The following is a 22,120-nucleotide window of genomic DNA, read 5'->3' as shown; positions in this document are numbered from 1 at the left end:
TCCCAATCGGGAAGTTCGCGACACGGCAGCGCGCGCATTCGTCATTGTCGTTCACTCTGATATTCGTCACCAACTACTACACAGCCATGTCTCAAAATACAGAAGCCTCGCAGACGGCTCAAGAGTGAGCGCAACAAGTGTCACATCTCTCTATCCAGTACTGACTAGCATAGATTCATTGCCAGTCAATTGCAGCTCGAAGCCGACGCGCGTGAAGCTCTTCCCTACGTATGCGCGCATCAGGTTATGGAAGGCATCCAGTACTGACCTTGCCAGCAATTCGACACTTGCACAAAACCTCTCGGCCCACTCAGACAGGCAATCTTTGCTTGTCTGACATGTAACCCGCCTCCCACCTCGGACAACAAATCACACACTCCAGCCGCCGTATGCTACTCCTGCAGCATCTCCTGTCATGGCGAACACGAACTGGTCGAGCTCTTTACAAAACGTAACTTTGTATGTGACTGCGGCACTACCAGAGTTCCCTCATCAGCACCTTGCACACTTCGTATCAACGAATCTACGAGCCAGAAGGGCAACGTGACTGGAGAGGCTCCTGCAGAAGACAACAAGTACAACCACAACTTCGCTGGTCGCTTCTGTGGCTGTGGAGAGCAGTATGATCCTGAGAAAGAGAAGGGCACCATGTTCCAGTGCTTGGGCTTGGGTACAATTGAACATGGTGGCTGTGGAGAGGATTGGTGGCACCCCGAGTGTCTAATGGGCCTGCCCAGACCTCAGCCCACTGAAAATATTCCCAAGCAAGAGGAGAAAGAGAAGAAGCAGCCGCTTGAAGGTCAAGAGGAGACGACAGAGGCTCCCGAGGAGATCGACGAGGCACCGTTGCCGCCTGGCTTCCCGGCAGAAGACGACTTTGATCACCTCGTCTGTTACAAATGTGTCGACTCATTCCCATGGATCAAGCAGTATGCCGGTCAAGCAGGCTTCCTTGGTCCCATCTACCACAAACATCCCTCGGATACAGCCGAGACGAAAGCCACAACGACAATCACCCAAGACGCATCTCTGCCACCTTCGACTGAAAGCAAGAAAAGAAGTGCCGAGGAAGATTCGGAAGATCCGGCGTCTAAGAAGACAAAGGTCGAGTCCGAAGAAGGTGCTGTAGACACCATTACAACCACAACTGCTGCTGAAGATTTACCTCTGCACACAAAGCTGCCCTCAGCTCCATCCGGAACCTTCTCCCTCTTCCTCCACGAAGACTTCCGCACCCACCTCTGCCGCTGTCCCTCATGCTTCCCGCATCTGAAATCCCACTCCCATCTCCTCGAAGAAGAAGAAGCCTACGAACCACCCGTCTCTGAGAGCGACAATGAAGAAGCTCAGAACGGACGCGGTAGTGTAGGCTCAGGAAGCACTTATGAGCGTGGAGAAGCTCTTCTCAGCAATATGGACAGGGTCAAAGCCATTGAGGGTGTTATGGTGTATAACCATCTTAGGGACAAAGTAAAGGCTTTTTTGCAGCCGTTTGCCGAGAGTGGGCAGGCTGTGGGGGCCGAGGATATCAAGGCTTATTTTGAAAAGTTGAGGGGTGATGAGGAGGGGATCAGACTTGCTGGTGCTGGGGCTGGTGCTGCGGACGAGGGCGCAAAGCAAGGTGGTAACTAACATTTCCCTCTATGATTATCGGACTGGGACTGGAAGGGGAAGGAAATAAAAGGGAATTGGAAGATACCATGGGTCAACAAGACCACAAGGCGGCAAAATTGAAATGTAAAAATACAATTGCTGGTAGTAATTCTTTTGGAGAGCCAGGTGCCACCCCCCTCAGACCAGCTTGATCTTCACCTTCATGATCATACACTGCTCCCTCATCTCCCAATCCCCCACTTCTTCAAATCCTCACACCCCAATTCCTAGCCATATTAACAGTAGCAACACCCTGAAAACCAATCCACTCCCTAACATTCCTCCACGCACCCCCCACCACCCTCGCCTCCTCCAACCTCCTCCCCAAAAACTCTTCGGTATCTTTGAAATCTGAACTCACATCTGTAGTGGAGTAGGTTTCTGTAGCCGCGTAGATGGAGCTTAGTGTTGCTCTTTTGGTGTACCAGGAAGAATCTACAGCTTCATCGCCGGCTAGGAACCAGATTTCGTCGGCGAGGAGGTAGAGTTCGCGGAGGGAAGGTGGGATATTGCCAGCGAGGGACATGAGACCTAATGCCTGTAGTTTTTTTTGCTGCGTTAATACTCTTTTCTGACTATGATGAGGGGGGTGAGTGGATTGTCTTACCTCCTGCCATCTCCCCTGCACATTACTCTCCACATTCCCTCTCAATCTCTCCATAACCAATGCCCTCACTTTCGCCGTCGTCCCCATCCCTGCTTCATCGGGGAATTGTATCCTATCCTTTAACCCCAATCTCTGTGTCCGTAGATGGTATAACACGAGTTCGAATTCAGCTTTTGGGAATAGATTTGTTGATGCGTCCAAGTAGCCAGAATCACGGGCTCCTTGGCGTAGGGTATCGACGGTCCAGCCGAGAGAAGGGACGTGGGTGAGTGCGGAGGAGAGGATGGCGGTTTCGGTTGGTGGGTAGGGTGGTGGGAGGGGGGTTTCGTAGCTGTAGTATGTGCGGTTTGAGAGGAGGGGTCTGAGGGTGGAGGTTGACTGGAGTAGTCTCCGTGTGGGTGTTCGTAGTAATTGTGACATTATCGTGTTGTGTTTTATGGTATGTATAGTATTGTTTCGTGGACTTTTGAAGTTTGAGAGGCGTGGATGGGCTGTCGCATTGAAGCTTTGGACGATGTCATCGGTCACTCTCTTTGCCAAGGCTTTACTATACTGATATATAAATGCAGCACAGTCAGATCTGATGAGATGCTTAGGTCTAAGGTTTCAATTATCAGACGTACTCTCCCTCTTGCTCTGTCTCCTCGAAAGCTTGCGTAAAATTCAGCAGAAGTACATTCTCCCAGCCCATGTTCCCCGTCTTGCAACGCATTGTGAAGCTCGGTCAACCACAAATGTTTCCAGGTATAGACATCATGTTTCACGACCACCACAGTCTTACCAAGATGTAGCCTTCTATAAAACATATTGGAGCTCATAGTCTCTGGTTAAACCGAGTCGAACGTCTAGTCGATGGTGATGTTGTCGAGTTACACGTTGTGCTAGATACGAGCAGGGTTCTCCAACGTACAAATTCGACTTCGCAAAAAAGAAAATTACACCCTCGTCTCGTAGCTGTCTCAAGGCACAAATCCTTTCGAATCTGGAGCGATGGCCCCGAGATATGTCTTGTCAACGACTCTCCGTGTTAGATCTGTCCATAGAAGATATATCTCTGCATTGCTTCAGCTCGTTGTCGCTCTGCTCTGATCACCGAGAGTGGATGCGTGTAACAGAGTTTAGCACAAGGGGAGGAGGCATAGAAATTCGAAAGCAGGGTTGTTCAGAAAAAATGAGATTTAACGGCGAATAGGTAACTGAAGATGTATGCGGCATGATGAAATGCTCTGGTCGTAATGCAGCGTAATGAGAATGACAAATGACAGGCGTGAGAAGCAATTGATGCTTGCTTTACCAGCCGTCGTTGTTGTTGTTGCCATCGTCATAGCGCTCATCGTCTCTGCCCTGATCGTAGGAGTTGTCCATACGATCGCCGAATCTGTCAACATCATCACCCCAGCGCTCAACCTTGCCGACACCCTCACCAGCAAAGCCAGCGATATCCTCGGGTACATCTTCAACATCCTGAACAGCATTGTCCCACTTGTTCTCCATGCCGTACTTGGCACGGTCGTAGTCGTTCTCGATGTCTTGAGGAATGTCTTCGACCTCTCCAACCTGTGGGATACAATTGTCAGTGCATGGTTTGAAGATTGAACATGATCGGGATATCATACCTTGCGGCCAGTCCAACGAGCTGCGTCTTCAGGGGCATCTTCGACGCGGTTCTCGAAGCGATCGAACTTCTCCTCCGCTCTGTACTTGTCTTCCTCCCAGTCTTCCTTGACTTCGTGGCCCTCGTGCATGAGCAATGCACCACCAGCAAGACCGGCTGCTGCACCCATAGCACCATAGGCTAACCCATTGTGGTTCTTCTTCGGAGGCTGTTGCTGCTGTTGCTCGTAGCCGCCGTATTGACCTTGGGGAGGACCTTGGTTGTAGCTGCTGCCATAGCCACCGCCGTACCCGCCAGTGCGACCAGGATGCTCAAAGGTACGTTCTCCATTCTGCTCGTTGATGAACAGCCAGCGATTGTCACGGTCGTCCCAGACGGCGCGCCATGGTGGTGGGACTTGAGGTGTGCCTTGACCTGCGCCGTAGCCTTGTTGTTGACCGCCGTAGCCTTGTTGTTGACCGCCATAATTTTGCTGTGGACCGCCATAACCTTGCTGGGGACCGCCATAGTTGCCTTGAGGTTGCTGATTGTAATTGCCGCCGTAGCCGCCTTGTTGGCCGCCGCTACTACTCTCGCCTTGGTGAGTAAACTCGCTGATCAGATTGCCGAGTAGGCCCATGGTTGTAGCTGTGTGATGTAATGTGGATGTGGATGAGAAGTGGAGGAAGGTGAGTAGGACGATGAGGAAGAGAAGTGAGAGCGAGAAGCGACGTGGAGGGCTGGTAAAGGAACACTCCTCGCTGTCTGAGAGTTGGCCGCATCGATCTAGATTCAGCCCCACATCACAGGCACGAGCTCAATCATAGGACAACAAATACGAAGGTCGAACATGAGGTATTTTGGGACGAATGGATTGGCTCGTCAGCATGTCATTCATTTCATTCTTACTTCCGTGGCTGTACGCCCTATATCTGTACATCACTCGTCCTGGTCACCACGTGAAGAAGATCAGCCTTGTTCTCAGTTCGAAGGTGATGGTTTCCCCTTCGGAGGCTCGGCCCAGAACTCGTTCGCGACGGACCCCAAGCATTTGCTTATTTGACATAAGCTTTGTGCCTTGGTATTTTTGTTGCCAACCCAAGCTGGGCCATCGTCCCCTTTGTTGCCATCGACCTCTGCTTTGACGCGGCTACGACAGCGGCCAATACCATCGCTTTGCTTTCTTCAGCCTCTAATCTCTCCAATAACTTAGAATGCGCAGAGGTTTCCGTCGCTGTTATGCTGCATAGATGCAGATATACTACCCGAATACGACGTTCAGCCGTCTGGACTGAGTGCCTGAGTTCCGACCTTTCTGGTCAACCCCGATCGTCGTAGCCGGCCATGAAGCCTGGCGTTTGTTCGTTGTCAGAGGGCCAATTTTTGTTTCATCATCTGGCCAGACCCTCGATATCTTTCTCCATGCTAGTGACTCTTGACTGAAGTGCCCTCTTCTTGTCCTCAAGAGCACGAATTTCGTCTTCCTCATCCACAAGATCCTCCTTGCTCATGTGGACAATAGGCTCGATATGGTTGTCCTGGTAGTCGTAGTCGTCTTGGTCGTAATCGTCATGGTTCTGGTGTAGATGATCCAGCTCGGCGGACTGCATGGCGACTCTCTCTTCGTAGTGAGCAATGTTGGCACTCAATTGAGCATATCGATTTCTCAACTCTCCAATCTTGTCAAAAGCACCAGGAATAGGGCTGTAGCAATGAGTTTAGCACAGAAGATACCGCATCCCAGTTGTCAACAAACGTACTAGACTCTACAAAGCTTCTCTGCACCTCGCAACAGAAGCTCAACGTCAATGTCGCCCTTCGATTGTTTCCCACTGTGTACAGATCTAGTCTTGCGGTACAAGTCACCACCGAGCACTGCAGCGACAGCAGTATGGCGACGTGGGGGCCTTTGAGTGTTTTGTGCAGCAATGGACCGAGAAGCGGAAGTGGTGAAAGTTGAAGATAACTGTTGGATTTGCGACTTGGACGGTACGGGAGGAGGGGCGATAGAGAAGAGGGCGCGTTCGTGTTGTTCGGTGTCCCTGATCAGTGCGGTAATGTCGTGGTGTGTAAGGAGGGCATTGGTGAATTGTTTCGGTCGCGAAAACGGAAGATCGGATATGGACGAGGCACAGAGGGAGATTTGATCCAGATGCGACGACAGTAGAGACGATGTCATGGTTGCTATATCAATTGTGTATTTTGCAAGATTTAATCAAGAAAAGGTAAACAAATGGTTGGCGGGCTCGCATGTGATGGTTGCACTGAGAGCTCCGGCTTTCTTGGCTTTCCGTCATCGCCATCGCTCCAACAGCAGCACCATCCAGCTCGAACTTCGCAAAGAGGCAACTCCATCGAACCCGCACATCCACAACATCTCTGGCGCCGCATCTGTTTCCTCCTTCCTATTCGTCACTGTTTCCGAAGAACACCATGGCCGACAAGATGGAAGGCGTCGAGGTCGCCTCTGCTCCTGTCGACAACGCTCCTACCGCTGAGCAGCTCTCACAATGTGGGTTAGCCCTTCCTCGCGATCAGTGATGATGCTGACACACAGCCCTAGCCATAATCGCAAATTTCGGTCTGCTCGATCAAGCCGTCGCTCGCTTCGATGGACGCTTCACCCTCCGTGTCCTTCGCTCAATATCGAGTATGCGCAAGAGCCCCAAGCTCCTTGACGCCTTGTCGAACGCTATTGCCTCGCTCTATGCCTCACACCAGGACTCACCCGACAAGCATTTCCTTGAATCTGCTCTCCAGAAGAAGGCATCCGCTCTTGCCCATGCCAACGCCCCTAAGGATGGAGATGTTCTCCCAGAGTCCTTCATCTACTTGGCCGTCCTGATCCAGGTACAATCTAGTTCATCGACTCCGGCAAAGTGGCATGTCTAACATTACACACCAGGTCTACCTCTTTGATGCGCAAAAATACTCACACGGTGCCGACTTCTCGTCCGCTCTGGTCGACAGAGTACGAGAATACAACCGCCGCACACTGGACTCGCTCGCTGCAAAGTCCTACTTCTACTACCACCTCTTCCACGAGCAGCTTGACCCCAAGCCGCCATCAAAGCAGTCGCCCGTCATCGCCACTAGATCTAAGCTTCTGGCTGCTCTCCGCAGTGCTGTGCTACGCAAGGATAACGACACCCAATCCGCCGTCATCGTCCTCCTCCTCCGCAACTACATCTCCACCGCCGATATTACTCAGGCCGACCTCTTGGTCAACCAGACCACTTTCCCCCCGAGCGCTCCTAACAACCAAGTCTGCCGCTACCTCTACTACCTCGGACGCATTCGCGCAATTCAATTATCATACACTGCCGCTCAAGAGCACTTGACAAGCGCCACTCGCAAGTCTCCTACCAACAATGTTGCAGCAGGTTTCTACCAGTCGGCCATGAAGCTTTTGATCGTTGTCGAGCTGCTGATGGGTGACATCCCGGATAGAGCCATCTTCAGACAACCCTCCCTCGAGCGTGCTCTCTACCCCTACTTCCGTCTGGTCCAGGCCGTCCGCGTCGGTGACTTGCAAGGCTTCGTTCGTGTTGTTGAGGAGAACTCAACTCAATTCCGCCGTGATGGCACCTACACTTTGATTCTTCGCTTGCGTCAAAACGTCATCAAGACTGGTGTTCGCATGCTCTCTCTGTCATACTCTCGCATTTCACTTCGCGACATTTGTCTGCGTCTTGGTGTCGAGAGCGAGGAGTCTGCCGAGTACATTGTCGCAAAGGCTATCCGTGATGGTGTCATCGAGGCATCCCTCGACCACGAGCATGGTTTCATGGAGTCTAAGCAGGCTGGAGATATCTACGCTACTAGAGAGCCTGCTGAGGCTTTCCACGAACGTATCAAGGCCTGTCTGAGCATTCACGACGAGTGCGTAATGGCCATGAGATATCCCATGAACAAGCATAGGCAAGAGCTCAAGAATGCTCAGGAAGCCCGCGAGAGGGAGCGCGAGCTCGCCAAGGAGATTCAGGACGGCGACATGGATGATGACGACGCTGGCGATTTTGAGGGCATGTAAAGCGTGGAAATGCATATAGATACGACTCGACTATGTAAGATCAAGATGCGCTTGACCAAAGGGAAGACGTGAATCATTTGATGAGCAGCATGGCGTCCGCCGGTTAGCGCATAGAACATCTTTGCAAGCAGAATAATGACAACTTTTCTCGTTCAAAGAGCAATTGATCTAGCTCGATGTGCTGGCGATCAAGAAGCTACTGTGTTCCAAGTGTATGTGTCTAGCTCGTTGTTCCAGTGATGAGCTTGGGCCAAGCGGCCAGCTTATCCAACCACCAGCTTGTATCGTGCCCATCACTTCCCAGCCACCTCGACAACCTGTTGCACACCGCACTGTAGTCTTTGCTTGGTACAATTGGCGCCCTGATTTCTCCCGACTGACGTAGGGCTCGCTATATTTGACCTTTGTAAAAGTCAGATGGCTGGAGGTAGTATCACGCTATTAATGATTTTGCTCTGCACCATGACTCCGCGAACATTTTTCGCGTACATTTTTATCCGTTGTGGTATTCTCGTTGTTGTTTTAAATTTACCAGCATTCTTATCTATTGTAACCATCAAGAATGCTACATAAATCACATTTCTTTAGCCTACGGACATCGATTCGACTGACGGCACTCATCACAATTGCGTCTCTCGCCTCAACACAAATCACAAGTGCTCAAACGACGAGCAGCTGCAACCCAACACAACAAAACGGCTGCCCAGCTGATCCGGCACTTTCCAAGTCAATCGATGTCGACTTTACCTCTGGCGAATCGGATCAGTTTACGGCCTCAGGATTACTGACATACGGCCCAAACGGGGTATCATTTACCGTGGCACAGTCAGGAGATGCACCCATGCTCACATCGAATTGGTACATCATGTTTGGCAAGGTCGAAGTGAAGATGAAGGCTGCTCCCGGTCAAGGTATAGTCAGCAGCTGCGTGTTGCAATCAGACGACCTTGACGAGGTAGATTGGGAGTGGGTTGGAAATCAGCAGGACCAAGTACAATCCATCTACTTTCGGAAAGGTGATGCTTCGACATCTGGCCGTGGTGCGGCCTTCCACATGGACAATCCTACAGAAGACTTCCATACCTACACTATCGATTGGACGTCAACAGAGTTGGTGTGGCAGGTGGACGGAAAGACACAGCGTGCTTTGAAAGCTACAGATGCTGGTGACCAATACCCTCAATCGCCTATGCTGGTCAAGCTCGGTATCTGGAGTGGTGGTGACTCGTCCAATGCTCCTGGCACGATAGCCTGGGCTGGAGGCAACACAGATTATTCAGCAGGACCCTATACAATGGTAGTTCAGTCTATCTCGGTCACAGACTACTCCACCGGCAAGTCTTACTCATACTCAGATCAGACTGGCAGCTGGACGAGTATCACAGCGGCTGGAGGGTCCATTAATGGTGGCTCGACGAATGTTGACACTTCAGCACCCGCTATAACTTCCGTTGTAAGCGGCGCAGTTCCTTTCAAAGGGACTCACCGGACATGGACATCTGTGTCGACCCCAGGTATCGGCAACTGGAAAGCCACAGCATCCGGCATGACCAGTACGGTGGCCACCACATACCCCGGACTGCCCAGCGGCTGGTCAGTAGATCCGAGCTCTGGCAAAGTCGTTCCTCCAAGCAAAGCCACCACAGGTGAGTCACTCGACCTAGACCACAGACCCCTTGAACTCAGATGCTGACCAGCTCTTCAGTTACGATACCTTTTCGCATGGTTCTCCTCTTCAGCTGTAGTCTCTCGGCGGGATTAGCCATGGGCTTCCTCTTGTGAAGTCTCTGCCCAGACACCCCGCTTCCTCACGGAACATCTCGCGATTCTTCCAATTCCTATTTGATAATATTCGTAATAGAAAGCACCTTTTCGAGAAAAGACAACGGACAGACCCTCCGTCGCTCCACGAAAGCCGTTCGCCCCGCAAATGAGGAGGGAGGGGAATGGAGCCATGTGAGCAGTCCTGGGGAATAAAATCACTTCGTCTTATGGCGTAAACTTGGCTAGAGCCAAACTATGACTAAAAATACGTAACAAAGTATGCAATTATGAGCATCATGAACGAAATGAAGTCAGGACACCTATACAGATCGGATAACGAGGGATTGATCGCGAGAGAGGGATATACGACTACAAACACCATTCATTCAATATGGCCACGGTTAAGAGCAGGAAAGCGAGCATCCGTGCTATCTTTACTCGCTCCCTATAATCCGTCTATATCCGCGCATAGGGCGTCCAGGGCGTGTAAGACTTGTAAAAAGGCGCAGCAGTACAATCTGGCGCGCGGCCCGAACTTTTCGGCAGCGCTAAATTTCCCCAGATCGTAGCTGACGCTAGCGCGTTCAAGTTGATCAGGTACAAGTGGGTATGCCGCGAGTATGCGAGAAAAAGTGACCGAGTTGGAATCGACAATGATGCCATGTGACTGAAGCGTTGGCATAAAGATAGAGCGGATGCCATGTCAAGGGCCTGAGCCATTTATCGCTCGTTTCAAATCACCTCCTTGCACTCGTGATTGATCAGGCCGTGTCATCATCGTGTTTACTTTGAGAAGCCTCGATTTCACTCAAAGCTCCCTGCTCCTGCTCCTTCTGAGAAAAATCTCCTGAACCGTACCTTCCTCCTTCACTCGCACCTGCTTCGGCACAAGCCAGCTTCGCGCATCGTTCAATCACCCCTCTATAAAGCGGCGTCGCTCGCCCATCGAGACTTCTACCTCGACATCAACCTTTTTCATCAAGGTGTTCCACCACAAGCTTGCCGCACCATGTCAAGCATCACCACCAACGGACACGCCAACGGCAATGGCGTGCCGCACAACAAGCCGCTCGAACAGGTTATCAGACCTGCTGACAGACAACCCTCCCCTCAACCCACACACTTGAGCGTACCCGGCGCCTCAAATCACTCCCGCGTCCTCAGCGGTGAAGGCTCCGGCTATGAAGCTCCCAAATTCGAGGGCAAGGCCCAGCAGATGGAAGAGTAAGCAAATGGCATTCCCGATCTCACAAGCCTACACGACTAATTCTTGCGCAGAGTAATGGATAAGATCGAGGCCAAGGGCTTCCTTCCCAGCGAGTTTGTTGAAACCGAAACTCACTGGTTCTACAACGAACTGGGCATTGACGACATGTACTTTTCCACCGAGACTTCTGATGCGTAAGTCAAAGCTTTCACGATAAGTTGACCCTAAAACAGAATCTAACTGCTCGTAGCATCGTCAGCCACATCCACTCGCTCTACGCAGCCAAGGTTGCTGCATTCGCCAGAGATGACAAGCAGCTTGAGATCCGCTTGGACAAAGAAGCTGTCGACCACGCCGTCTTCATTGACACCAGCAAGCCTGGTATCACCTCTGTCGGCGGACCTCGTTACGAGCAACGCATTGACGAGAAGTACCTCAACAACTCAAAGGGTGCCAACAGCTACCGTGTCGAGACATTCAGATCCTCTAGCAAATTGCCCGGTGATCTCGACCAACAGCTGAGATGCTACTTTGTATACCAGTGCTCGTTCGAGCAGCCCAAGCCCAGCCCTGAGGAGACTCGTCTCGACCTCATCTCGGACAAGAGATTCCTCCAGAAGGCCACTCAGAACACCCGTGACATCTACCAACACATTCTCGAATCGGCCGTCGCTAGAACTGGCCCCGTCATCGAGCTCTTTGAGATCAAGGGTTCGAGAGAAAAGAGACTGGTTATCGCATACAAGCAAGGCTCCGCCTTGGGACTCTTCAGCGCCCTTAGTGATCTTTATCACTACTACGGCCTGACGTCGTCTCGCAAGTACGTCGAGCAATTCTCCAACGGCTACACGATCATGTCGTTGTACCTTCGCCCCGTGCCTGGACCTGAGTCCAACATGCACCCTCCCATCGAGGCTTCAATCCACCAGATCATGAAGGAAGTCTCTCTGCTCTACTGCGTTCCTCGCACCAAGTTCCAAAACCACTTCGCTACTGGCAACCTCAGTTTGCAGGAAACCATCTACGCCCACTGTGTCTGGGTCTTTGTCAGTCACTTCTTGAACCGTCTAGGTTCTGAGTACAACACTCTCAGCGCGATCCTGGATGTCAACAACACTGTTCACGCTGAGCTGCTCTCAAAGCTCAAGCGTCGTCTACGTACCGAGACATTCACCTCGGATTTCATCTTGGAGATCATCCAACAGTTCCCTGATCTGGTCAAGGCACTGTACCTGAACTTCGCAAACACCCACTACGTCCAGACTCGTGGCGATGAGGATGACTTCCTGCCTACTCTCAGTTACCTTCGTTTGAAGGTCGACAAAGTTTTGAGTGATGGTGAGCTCAAGAACATGATCTCTGCTACCTGCCAGAACGAACATCAAGAGATGGTCATGACTGCCTTCCGTGTGTTCAACAAGGCTGTGCTCAAGACCAACTACTACACACCCACCAAGACTGCTCTCTCTTTCCGCCTGGACCCCTCGTTCTTGCCCATTGAGGAGTACCCTCAGCCACTTTACGGCATGTTCTTGGTCATCAGCTCCGAGTTCCGTGGTTTCCATCTCCGCTTCCGCGACATTGCTCGTGGCGGTATTCGTATTGTCAAGTCTAGAAGCCCTGAGGCATACGACATCAACGCCCGCTCGCTCTTTGACGAAAACTACAACCTCGCCAATACTCAGCAAAGAAAGAACAAGGACATTCCTGAGGGCGGCTCCAAGGGTGTTATTCTGCTTGACGTAGAGCACCAAGAGAAGGCAAGCGTCGCCTTCGAGAAGTACATTGACAGCATTCTCGATCTGCTCCTGCCTCCTACTAGCCCTGGTATCAAGGACCCTATTGTCGACCTTCACGGAAAGCAAGAGATCCTGTTCATGGGTCCCGACGAAAACACTGCCGACCTAGTCGACTGGGCCACTGAGCATGCCAGAGCTCGTGGTGCACCTTGGTGGAAGTCCTTCTTCACTGGCAAGAGCCCCAAGCTTGGTGGTATCCCTCACGACGCTTATGGCATGACTACTCTGTCTGTTCGTGAGTACGTCTTGGGAATCTACCGCAAGCTCAACCTTGACCAAAAGAGCATGAGAAAGCTCCAGACTGGTGGTCCCGATGGTGACTTGGGCAGCAACGAGATCCTTCTCGGCCAGGAGAAGTACACTGCGATTGTCGATGGTATGGGTGTACTTGTCGACCCCAATGGTATTGACAGAGAGGAGCTGCTCCGCTTGGCCAAGAAGCGTGTCATGATCCACCAATTCGATGTCACAAAGCTCTCGTCTGAGGGCTACAGAGTTCTCATCGAGGAGAACAACATTACCCTGCCCTCTGGCGAGGTGGTCAAGAACGGAATGGCTTTCCGCAACACCTTCCATCTGCGCCAGGAGGCTTACGACGTCTTTGTGCCCTGTGGCGGTCGTCCCGAGTCCATTAACTTAAACTCGGTCAACAAGCTCATCGTCGATGGCAAGTCGATCATCCCTTACATTGTCGAAGGTGCCAACCTGTTCATCACACAAGACGCCAAGCTTCGTCTCGAGAAGGCTGGCTGTATCCTGTTCAAGGACGCATCTGCCAACAAGGGTGGTGTCACATCATCCTCTCTTGAAGTCCTTGCTTCGTTGTCGTTCGACAATGCAGGATTTATTGAGAACATGTGCGTGCACGAAGACGGAACAACTCCCGAGTTTTACAAGGCCTACGTCAAGCAGGTGCAGCAAACTATCTGCAACAACGCCAGACTGGAGTTCGAGGCTATCTGGAGAGAGAGTGAGGCTACTGGCAAGCCCAAGAGTGTCCTCAGCGATGTTCTGAGTACCGCCATCACTAACCTTGATGAGGAACTCCAGAACACCGAGCTCTGGGACAATGTCGAGCTTCGTAAGTCGGTACTCAAGGACGCCCTTCCCAGCCTGTTGTTGGAGAAGATTGGTCTCGATCTCATTATCGAAAGAGTAAGTTACACGGATCTACTACGACGACTAGTATGCTGACCATATAATAGGTTCCTGAGAACTACCTTCGCGCCATATTCGGCTCATACCTGTCGTCCCGCTTCATCTACGAGCGCGGAATCTCAGCTAGCCAGTTCGCTTTCTTCTCTTTGTAAGTTCATGCTTCGGAATGCAATAAGATTGACATGCAACTAACTGTTTGGATAGCATGAATGAGCGCATGGCCAAATTGCGCTAATACGCTTTGTGGAATGTATCAATTCTTAAAGGCTTCATTGGGCTGGTCCTCTACATTCTTCTGGTAGATGGACTCAAAAGTTATAAACAAATAATCATGCCGTGACGGTCAAAGGAGTTTTGGGAGATTGCTGGATCTTTATTAGCTCTGGCTCATCGTAGCTGGCTCATCGTAGCTTTCTACTGGTAGACTTGCTCGATACTACAACACAAAAGAATTGAAAGATTATCAACATTAACAACAGAGCTGCCAACTCGTTCTCATTGTGAATTGCCTTTTGTAAGTATAAGCGCTGACAGCCTCATGCATACACGCTATGGTGTCCGAACATGATGAGTGATTGGCTGCCCTGCACCTATCAATGCCTTTGCTCTGCCAAAGCGCTATACTTCTCGCTACCCAACGATAGGTGTAACTTGAGACATGATTGACACGCTGACACAATGTATCAGCATAACCGCCCGCCACAAACATGGCGCCCAAAAAAGCGGCCGTAGTGCGTACAGCTGCCTCCTCGCGACCAAGAAGAACTGCCAAACCAACCACCACTGCCACCACGACCTCAGCAACAGCAGCAAAGCCAAAGAAGAAGGCTACTACTGCTGTCCTCAAGAAGGCGGCTTATAAGAAGGTAGCGCCCAAGAAAGCAGCATCTAAAGTCACCAAGAAGAAGCCTGTGGCCAAAAAGGCTGCAAACAAGAAGGCTGCAACCCCGTCCTACGTCAAATTCGGGTACAAAACCGATGGCAGTAACCCCCTCGGTCCCGAAGCAGACAAGAAAGTCAGAGACAAGAACATACAGAAGCAGCTCGGTAAAGAAAAGTGGAACGCCATAGATGCGCGTTACACACCTAAGGAACTCTCAAATCTCGAAAGGACCTGGAGACTTAACAAGCATCAAATGGGCGACAGATGGACCATGGGCCTCGAGGACTTTCACGAAAGGGAAAAAGAAAAGGACAGCGTGTGTTGGGATGAAGCTCATGAAAAGGGCATTGAAAAGATTAGGGAGAAGTACACTGATGCTGAGATACAAGAGATGCTGAAACAAATGCATAAAGAGCAGCGCCTAGGTTGGATCCCACATGTCAAAACCTTGGACGATTATTTGTTCTGGCAAGAAATTGACAATATCAAGAACTTGGGTAATGCCATTGGCAAGTGGGATTCGTACAACGTGAGTGCATCAGCATTTTCCTGTTCAGAAATTGCAAAAGGGCAATCGTTAACGCAAGTCCAGTAAAGACACCCAAAGGGACATTGAAACAAGGGAGAACTAAGTCGCAGAGTCCGGACAGGAGGGTGTTGTTATTGTTGAGTACTGATAGTGGGTATCGGGCTGATAATGAGCAGCAGAGTGTTATGAGTAGGACATGGGAGCTTGCTGCTAATGCTGTAGAAGCTATGAGGAGTACTGTGAGTTCCGAGTAGGCCAGGGGCAGTCTCTTTTGTTGCAAGGCAGTTATTGGGTTAATGTTTTAGTCCATCTCATTTGTCCGGTCAGTTTGATATTGTACTCCCTGTGTCATTGTCTATGATTTTGCCACCTGTAAAAAGGCACAGTGATATTGAGAAGCAAAGACCTCTCTTGGTCGAGAGTCCGTGCCTGCTTACCTCTCCATAATAAGGTCTGCAGAGCGAAAATGATTCTGCATTTCCACAGCCCCTTAGCACCCGTATCAGTTGTGCTGGAGGAAGTAAACTCTAGTAGACTTGTCGCTGCCCTGTGCCCTTACTTCTCTGTACCCCTAATACACTCTCTCGAGGTCGATGAGATGTAGAAAACAGGCTGTAGAAAGACACAATGCTTTTCAGGTTATACAGCACTACCTCGAGAGTGTTGTTTCGCACTTCTCCCCCATTACGCCTTCCGTAAGGATAGGAATGATTATGCATTTCCAAGTATAATGTGTCCCTGTACCTCTACTCTCCAAAACCCCTGACGAGCATCTCATCGAAGGCAGTCAGTTAGGGAAGGTGCCGTGGAACTGCACAGACAATTCTGAAAGCAAGCAATCGAACCTCGGTGAAGAAGAAGCTGAGTACAGTTGTACGAAGATCATGAACCTCCTCCGCACTTCGGGAGAGCTCCATGTCAGCACCAACCCGTATGCACCCGAGAAGCCGATGAAGGTTCCCCACAGGATCTCCACAGATCATTCAAGGTTCGAGATATCGAGGATGATATGTCGTGTGCAGCTGGCTGATGCTGTACAGACAGAGAGCTGATGTTTGGACACAGCAAGCAAACAAGTAGAGCTCACAGGACCAAGATTAGATGTTACACCAGGAGCAGGTTGGATCTATTTGCATGTTTGTGACTGAGAAGGGGCATGTTTCGGCAGTCAATGACTGATGACTAGTGCTCGTGATTTGTGGCTTCTGTACAGCGTGACTGCTCATAATTTCGTCAGCCCCTGGCAATTGTATCGGCTTCCAGCAATGAAGGCTATCTTGAAAAGTAGCAGTCCAGTAGCAATCGTCTTTCGCGGTGATACCGTTACAAGAAGGAGAGAAGGCCGAGGGATAAGAAAGGTGACTGGGCAAAATTAGCGCGACCCACGTTACGTCGGGATTAAGTGGACTAAACAGCGCAGCAACCTGAATCAACCGGATCTTTGGTCATCACAACCACAGCTCCTCCTCTTGGACCAATGCCTTGTCCTCACGCTCGCTAACACTCAGCTTTTTGCGTATCCTAACAACACCTATCTCGAGGGCTTGTCGACGTGTTTTCAGCATTGCGACTTGGCGTCAACTCGGAAGCATCGTCATTCTCCTACAAGGACCAGCGAATTACTCGACACACACGAGAGTGCAATAGACCGACCACAGCTCGGCCATCGACGCGCTGCTACCTGAGCATACATTGACTCCGTCGTTTCACACATCTCGGCTTCTCTCTGGAACGTCATCACCGACCTCCCAATGTCCTCAGGACTAACACCCTCGAAGCCGTGGGACGGTACGAAAGAATGGCTCTCACAACCGGTTGTCGCATCCTTTATAGCTGGTGGTATGGCCGGCGCTGTATCGCGGACCGTCGTCTCGCCGCTTGAGCGTCTGAAGATCCTCTACCAGATCCAAAGCGTCGGACGCGAAGAATACAAAATGTCGGTAGGAAAGGCTTTGGGCAAGATGTGGCGCGAAGAAGGCTTCCGTGGATTCATGGCTGGTAACGGTACAAATTGCATTCGCATTGTACCGTATTCGGCCGTACAGTTTGGTAGTTACAATTTCTACAAAAGGGTATGGAATTGCGCCTTGGGCTGTTCATGGTCATTTTGCTGACCTGCTGTAGTTCTTCGAGGACTCGCCCGGTGCGCCGCTAGGTGCTCTTCAGCGTCTGTCGTGTGGTGCGGTCGCAGGCATTACCTCCGTAACATGCACATACCCCCTCGATATCGTTCGAACACGCCTCTCGATCCAGTCAGCCTCGTTTGCAGCCTTAGAAAAAGCAGAGTCAGGAAAGAAACTACCAGGCATGTGGCCGACATTACTCAAGATGTACAAGACAGAAGGTGGCTTCCTTGCGCTGTACAGAGGTATCGTCCCGACAGTTGCTGGTGTTGCGCCATACGTAAGGTCTTCTCATATCCTTATACAATCACGAAACTGACTACTACAAGGTTGGCTTGAACTTCATGGTCTACGAATCTGTTCGCGAAGCATTTACGCCGGAAGGCTCAGACAATCCAGGATCTATCGGAAAGTTGGGTGCAGGTGCCATCTCAGGAGCCGTCGCGCAAACATGCACATATCCCTTGTAAGTCCGCCGAAGCTGAGGGTACTGAAGAGATACTAACCAAGAACGACAGTGACTTGCTTCGACGAAGATTCCAAATCAACACAATGTCAGGAATGGGCTACAAGTACAAATCCATCTTTGACGCCGTCAGAGTCATCGTCAAGCACGAAGGCATCAAAGGCATGTACAAGGGTATTGCGCCCAATCTTCTCAAAGTCGCCCCTAGCATGGCCAGCAGTTGGCTGAGTTTCGAGCTCACCCGCGACTTCTTCGTCGGTCTGAAACCAGAAGTATGAGGTTTGCACACGTCGATTCTCCTTGTCCAGAAGCTCTTATAAAAACCCTGAACAGCCCGGCATAGAATGGAAGTTACATTACAAAGAATGCATGATGAGAATGATTGCAATACTTCAGCTGGCCTTTTGTCTTTTCTTTTGTTTCGTCCGCAGAAACTGGCGTCTTGGGCTATTTACTTTCCCGATGTCAGGCATGGCACGGAGTTTGGCGTTCTGGAGGCAAAAAACTTGATGCAGTTTATACCTAGATACAGAAAGCAAAGACTTGCATTGGGCGCGAAGCCTCGAAGATGTAATTAATGTGTCTTCAGTGGATACAGAGCCATCAATGTGCAACGAGCATGACCCGAAGTGAAAAAAATTTAGTAGATTGAATGCTCTGTGTTTGCTAATAATCATGTTGACGACCTTCTGCAAGTCTTGCACGCTCTGCTGTAAGCGAAGCAGAGCAACGAGCTGTAGGAAGGCACAGTGCTTTCTCGGATGACTAGAATCCGTTCAGAGGTCAAATTGCATGCATGCAATTCTAGCGAATGATGCTGCAAACTTACACAGTATCGTGTGTTAGTATGCAAAAGTAGTATAGCACCCAACTAGATATTTATGACCATGATCTCGGTGTGAAGTATCAATCAAGCGAGTTTCCACAGGATAAATGATAAATGATGGTCGAGTCGAGGCAAGGCTTTTTGGGAAGGTGCTTGGCACTTACGGAAAATATTCGGGGCGCCAAGCGGGTCGCGCCTGCCGCACACTGCACAGAATTCGCACTCCTCCTCTGCCTGCGGTCTTGATCTTGACGTGCGAGCGACGACATTCGACAACTAACAAACCAGCATCATGGGTATTGAGTGTGTATCTCTATGTTTCAATGTTGAAGGAGCGATACTGATACATGAGATAGTCTTGACCACCACCACGTCCGCTCGGGTCACCGCAAGGCACCCAAGTCGGAGAACCCCTACACTGCCCTCTTGGTCAAGCTCTACAGATTCTTGAGCCGTAAGGAGCCCTTCCCAGACAGCAACCGATACGACCGTACATTCTGCGCTGCCAGCAGCCGAATCCGCACACATTGAAAGACAGAAAGAATCAGAAAGGCTGCTGCGGTGTGTTGGAGGACGCGAGCCGCATGTCAATTGCTGCAAGAAAATCCAGTAGCGCGCAAGGCTGACATTTTTTTTGCGCAAAGGCCGTACCGACAGCAAGTTCAACGCTGTTGTCCTCCGTCGTCTCTATATGAGCAAGATCAACCGCCCCCCAATGTCGCTCTCCAAGATCGTCGCCACTGCTGCCAACAAGTACTCCAGCAAGGCCCATGAGGGCAAGACCATCGTCTTGGTCGGCACCGTCACCGACGACAACCGCCTCTTGGAGCTCCCCAAGCTGTCGATTGCCGCCCTCCGCTACACCAACACCGCCCGTGCCCGCATCATCGCTGCCGGCGGTGAGGCCCTGACCCTCGATCAGCTGGCCATGCGCGCCCCCACCGGTGCCAACACTCTCCTCCTCCGTGGCCCCAAGAACGCCCGTGAGGCTGTCAAGCACTTCGGCTTCGGTCCCCACTCTCACAAGGCACGTCATACCCTGTGCCTGTTTCGCAAACAGCAGCACACATTCTGGAAATACACGTTTACTAACAACCTCTGCAGAAGCCCAAGGTCGAGTCCAAGGGTCGCAAGTTCGAGCGTGCCCGTGGTCGCAGACGTTCAAAGGGTTTCAAGGTCTAAGCACCTCGGTTATGAATGGGGTTCAAAATGGCTGTCTCTGGGTGATATCAATCATGAGGCGAGACATGATGGGTTTCTCTTTGCTAGCGAATTTAAGCATCTTCCGGGACAAATTGGTTGGTGTTACAAAAAAAGCGCCGTTTTCGCAAAAAGGAACAACAACGATCAAATGGCAATATTTCACGACGTGACTGCAATACCGCTGTCCCCATCTTCGAGTCTGTCCGTCCTTGTCATTGTTGATCGAGGCACTTTTAACCCATCCAATTTGTCCAATCGAAATCGTACTCCTCCAAAACTTGACCATTAAGGTGTTTCTCATCTACTGTGACTTGTTGCATGCTTCTCCCAGTTGACATGACTCTGACGCTGGCTGTGACTGCAAAAAAGATCGGTCCTGAATTTGACTTTGGAAATCTTGGCATTCAAATATTCCCATTCTCCCCCAACCACGTCATTCTGTTCTATATCTATATCTATACCATTACACAAACATGGACAAAAAGGTCGTAGGTCTTCTCGGAGGTGGCCAGTTGGGCCGTATGTTTGTCGAGGCAGCCAACCGGCTCAACATTCAAGTCAACATTCTGGACGCAGCAAAGTCACCCGCCAAACAAATCAGCAGCCATGAAGGCCATTTTGAAGGATCATTCAAGGACCCGGAAGCCATTGAAAAATTGTCAAAAACTTGTGATGTCGTCACTGTTGAGATTGAACATGTAGACACTCAGATTCTGGAAAAGATTGCTTCTCAAGGTGTTCCTGTGGAGCCCAGCTGGAAGACTATTCGCATGATCCAGGACAAGTACGCGCAAAAGGAGCATCTTCAGGAGTACAGTGTCGCTACTGCTCAATCTATCCCGCTGGCTGGAGCTACCAAGGAGGACTTGCAAAAGGTTGGCGAGCAGATCGGTCTTCCTTTCATGCTCAAGTCCCGCACAGAAGCTTACGATGGACGTGGAAACTTCCCTGTCAAATCTGCCGCTGACTTTGACGCTGCTCTGGAAGCTCTTGGAAACCGTCCTCTATATGCTGAGAAGTGGGCCAACTTCAAGGCTGAATTGGCTGTTATGGTTGTCAAGACCAAGGATGGTGTTCTGGCTTACCCTACTGTCGAGACCGTTCACGAGGACAGCATTTGCAAGCTTGTATACGCCCCTGCTCGCAACGTTTCCAAGAAGGTGCTTGAGCAGGCTCAGGAACTAGCTAAGAAGGCTGTTGCTTGCTTCTGGGGCAAGGGTGTGTTTGGTGTTGAGATGTTCTTGCTCGATGATGACAGTCTCTTGATCAACGAGATTGCTCCTAGACCTCACAACTCTGGCCACTACACTATTGAGGCCTGCCCTATCTCACAGTACGACGCTCATCTTCGCTCAATCCTGGATATCCCTATTCAACAACACGAGCTGCGTATCAGAGAACCCTCGATTATGCTCAACATCCTCGGTGCTTCTACTCCCGACTCAGCTGTCCAAATCGCTGAACGCTCCATCGCTGCTGGCGTCGGTGCTTCAATCCACCTCTACGGCAAGGGTGACGCCCGTCCCGGCAGGAAGATGGGCCACATGACCCTCACAGCACCCAGCATGCGCGAAGCAGAAAAGTCCATGCAAGTCCTCCTCGACATCACCGACGACGTCCGCGGCAAGAAGAGCGCACCCCTGTCCCCGCCCTCCACCAGCGGCCAAGCCAAAGACGCCATGGTCGGTGTAATCATGGGCTCCTACAGCGACATGCCCGTCCTCCAGGCCGGCATCAACATCCTCAAGAAACTAAACATTCCCTTTGAAACCCACATTACATCTGCCCACCGCACACCCGACTGGATGGGCGAATACGTACACTCTGCCCTCCCCCGCGGCATCCAGGTCCTCATCGCCGCAGCAGGAGGTGCTGCACATCTTCCCGGTATGGCAGCCTCTCACACCGCAATCCCTGTCATCGGTGTTCCTGTCAAGCCAACCATTGGCGATGGCACAGACAGTGTACTGAGTATTCTCAACATGCCTCGTGGTGTTCCTGTGGCTACTGTGGGTACCAACAATAGTACCAATGCTGCTTTGTTGGCTGCTCGCATCATTGGCTTGAAGGAGAGTGCGATTCAGAATGCTGTTGTCAAGTATGCTGAAGAGTCTACTGAGGAGGTCATGGAGAGGGAGAAGCTTATGGATGAGCAGGGTTGGGATGCTGTTTATGAGAAGTGGCATGGTGCTAAGAAGTGATTGGCCGATTTGGTTGGCTTTTAGATGAGGGATGGAAATTGGGATTTGGTTGGTAGATCTGCTTTTGAGAAAAA

The 22,120-nt window shown here is 50.9% G+C and overlaps 12 protein-coding genes across 12 annotated transcripts; 9 read left to right on the top strand and 3 right to left on the bottom strand.

Annotated features, from left to right (window-relative positions):
- Positions 1-86: 86 nt before the first annotated feature.
- On the top strand, positions 87-1,632 carry AUEXF2481DRAFT_1298 (uncharacterized protein; the record flags this gene model as incomplete). Its single annotated transcript, XM_013492472.1, has 3 exons — positions 87-124; positions 174-228; positions 277-1,632. 3 exons carry the CDS (start codon positions 87-89, stop codon positions 1,630-1,632), a joined length of 1,449 nt encoding a protein of 482 aa, XP_013347926.1.
- Positions 1,633-1,858: 226 nt separating this feature from the next.
- Positions 1,859-2,680, bottom strand: AUEXF2481DRAFT_61685 (uncharacterized protein; the record flags this gene model as incomplete). Its single annotated transcript, XM_013492815.1, has 2 exons — positions 1,859-2,191; positions 2,261-2,680. The coding sequence occupies 2 exons, from the start codon at positions 2,678-2,680 to the stop codon at positions 1,859-1,861; spliced, it is 753 nt and encodes a 250-aa protein (XP_013348269.1).
- An 870-nt stretch (positions 2,681-3,550) lies between these two features.
- Positions 3,551-4,494, bottom strand: AUEXF2481DRAFT_1296 (uncharacterized protein; the record flags this gene model as incomplete). Its single annotated transcript, XM_013492471.1, has 2 exons — positions 3,551-3,817; positions 3,877-4,494. 2 exons carry the CDS (start codon positions 4,492-4,494, stop codon positions 3,551-3,553), a joined length of 885 nt encoding a protein of 294 aa, XP_013347925.1.
- Positions 4,495-4,608: 114 nt separating this feature from the next.
- AUEXF2481DRAFT_198695 (uncharacterized protein) lies at positions 4,609-5,122 on the top strand. The gene has a single exon (XM_013493016.1). It carries the CDS (start codon positions 4,724-4,726, stop codon positions 4,997-4,999), a length of 276 nt encoding a protein of 91 aa, XP_013348470.1. The 5' UTR covers positions 4,609-4,723; the 3' UTR covers positions 5,000-5,122.
- A 123-nt stretch (positions 5,123-5,245) lies between these two features.
- On the bottom strand, positions 5,246-6,033 carry AUEXF2481DRAFT_1295 (uncharacterized protein; the record flags this gene model as incomplete). The annotated part of the gene is made up of 2 exons (XM_013492470.1): positions 5,246-5,558; positions 5,615-6,033. 2 exons carry the CDS (start codon positions 6,031-6,033, stop codon positions 5,246-5,248), a joined length of 732 nt encoding a protein of 243 aa, XP_013347924.1.
- Positions 6,034-6,150: 117 nt separating this feature from the next.
- On the top strand, positions 6,151-7,989 carry AUEXF2481DRAFT_104723 (uncharacterized protein). Its single transcript, XM_013493015.1, has 3 exons — positions 6,151-6,366; positions 6,418-6,704; positions 6,760-7,989. The coding sequence occupies exons 1-3, from the start codon at positions 6,288-6,290 to the stop codon at positions 7,885-7,887; spliced, it is 1,494 nt and encodes a 497-aa protein (XP_013348469.1). The 5' UTR covers positions 6,151-6,287; the 3' UTR covers positions 7,888-7,989.
- Positions 7,990-8,206: 217 nt separating this feature from the next.
- AUEXF2481DRAFT_35747 (glycoside hydrolase family 16 protein) lies at positions 8,207-10,131 on the top strand. Its single transcript, XM_013492739.1, has 2 exons — positions 8,207-9,533; positions 9,593-10,131. The coding sequence occupies exons 1-2, from the start codon at positions 8,450-8,452 to the stop codon at positions 9,667-9,669; spliced, it is 1,161 nt and encodes a 386-aa protein (XP_013348193.1). The 5' UTR covers positions 8,207-8,449; the 3' UTR covers positions 9,670-10,131.
- A 136-nt stretch (positions 10,132-10,267) lies between these two features.
- Positions 10,268-14,250, top strand: AUEXF2481DRAFT_35746 (uncharacterized protein). The gene is made up of 5 exons (XM_013492738.1): positions 10,268-10,875; positions 10,930-11,052; positions 11,109-13,812; positions 13,863-13,963; positions 14,020-14,250. Exons 1-5 carry the CDS (start codon positions 10,661-10,663, stop codon positions 14,048-14,050), a joined length of 3,174 nt encoding a protein of 1,057 aa, XP_013348192.1. The 5' UTR covers positions 10,268-10,660; the 3' UTR covers positions 14,051-14,250.
- Positions 14,251-14,345: 95 nt separating this feature from the next.
- AUEXF2481DRAFT_35745 (uncharacterized protein) lies at positions 14,346-15,614 on the top strand. The gene has a single exon (XM_013492737.1). It carries the CDS (start codon positions 14,523-14,525, stop codon positions 15,291-15,293), a length of 771 nt encoding a protein of 256 aa, XP_013348191.1. The 5' UTR covers positions 14,346-14,522; the 3' UTR covers positions 15,294-15,614.
- Positions 15,615-16,504: 890 nt separating this feature from the next.
- AUEXF2481DRAFT_35743 (uncharacterized protein) lies at positions 16,505-18,452 on the top strand. The gene is made up of 4 exons (XM_013492736.1): positions 16,505-17,299; positions 17,352-17,630; positions 17,680-17,816; positions 17,869-18,452. The coding sequence occupies exons 1-4, from the start codon at positions 16,979-16,981 to the stop codon at positions 18,092-18,094; spliced, it is 963 nt and encodes a 320-aa protein (XP_013348190.1). The 5' UTR covers positions 16,505-16,978; the 3' UTR covers positions 18,095-18,452.
- A 482-nt stretch (positions 18,453-18,934) lies between these two features.
- On the top strand, positions 18,935-20,043 carry AUEXF2481DRAFT_76387 (uncharacterized protein; the record flags this gene model as incomplete). The annotated part of the gene is made up of 4 exons (XM_013492852.1): positions 18,935-18,945; positions 18,999-19,132; positions 19,287-19,669; positions 19,747-20,043. The coding sequence occupies 4 exons, from the start codon at positions 18,935-18,937 to the stop codon at positions 19,822-19,824; spliced, it is 606 nt and encodes a 201-aa protein (XP_013348306.1). The 3' UTR covers positions 19,825-20,043.
- A 275-nt stretch (positions 20,044-20,318) lies between these two features.
- Positions 20,319-22,046, top strand: AUEXF2481DRAFT_61699 (uncharacterized protein; the record flags this gene model as incomplete). The annotated part of the gene is made up of 1 exon (XM_013492819.1): positions 20,319-22,046. One exon carries the CDS (start codon positions 20,319-20,321, stop codon positions 22,044-22,046), a length of 1,728 nt encoding a protein of 575 aa, XP_013348273.1.
- Between the last annotated feature and the right edge of the window lie 74 nt (positions 22,047-22,120).

The sequence above is a fragment of the Aureobasidium subglaciale genome (genome assembly GCF_000721755.1).
Source record: "Aureobasidium subglaciale EXF-2481 unplaced genomic scaffold scaffold_1, whole genome shotgun sequence".
Lineage (NCBI taxonomy): Eukaryota > Fungi > Ascomycota > Dothideomycetes > Dothideales > Saccotheciaceae > Aureobasidium > Aureobasidium subglaciale.
Note: the sequence above shows the minus strand (reverse complement) of the source record. Positions and strands in the feature narration are given on the sequence as shown.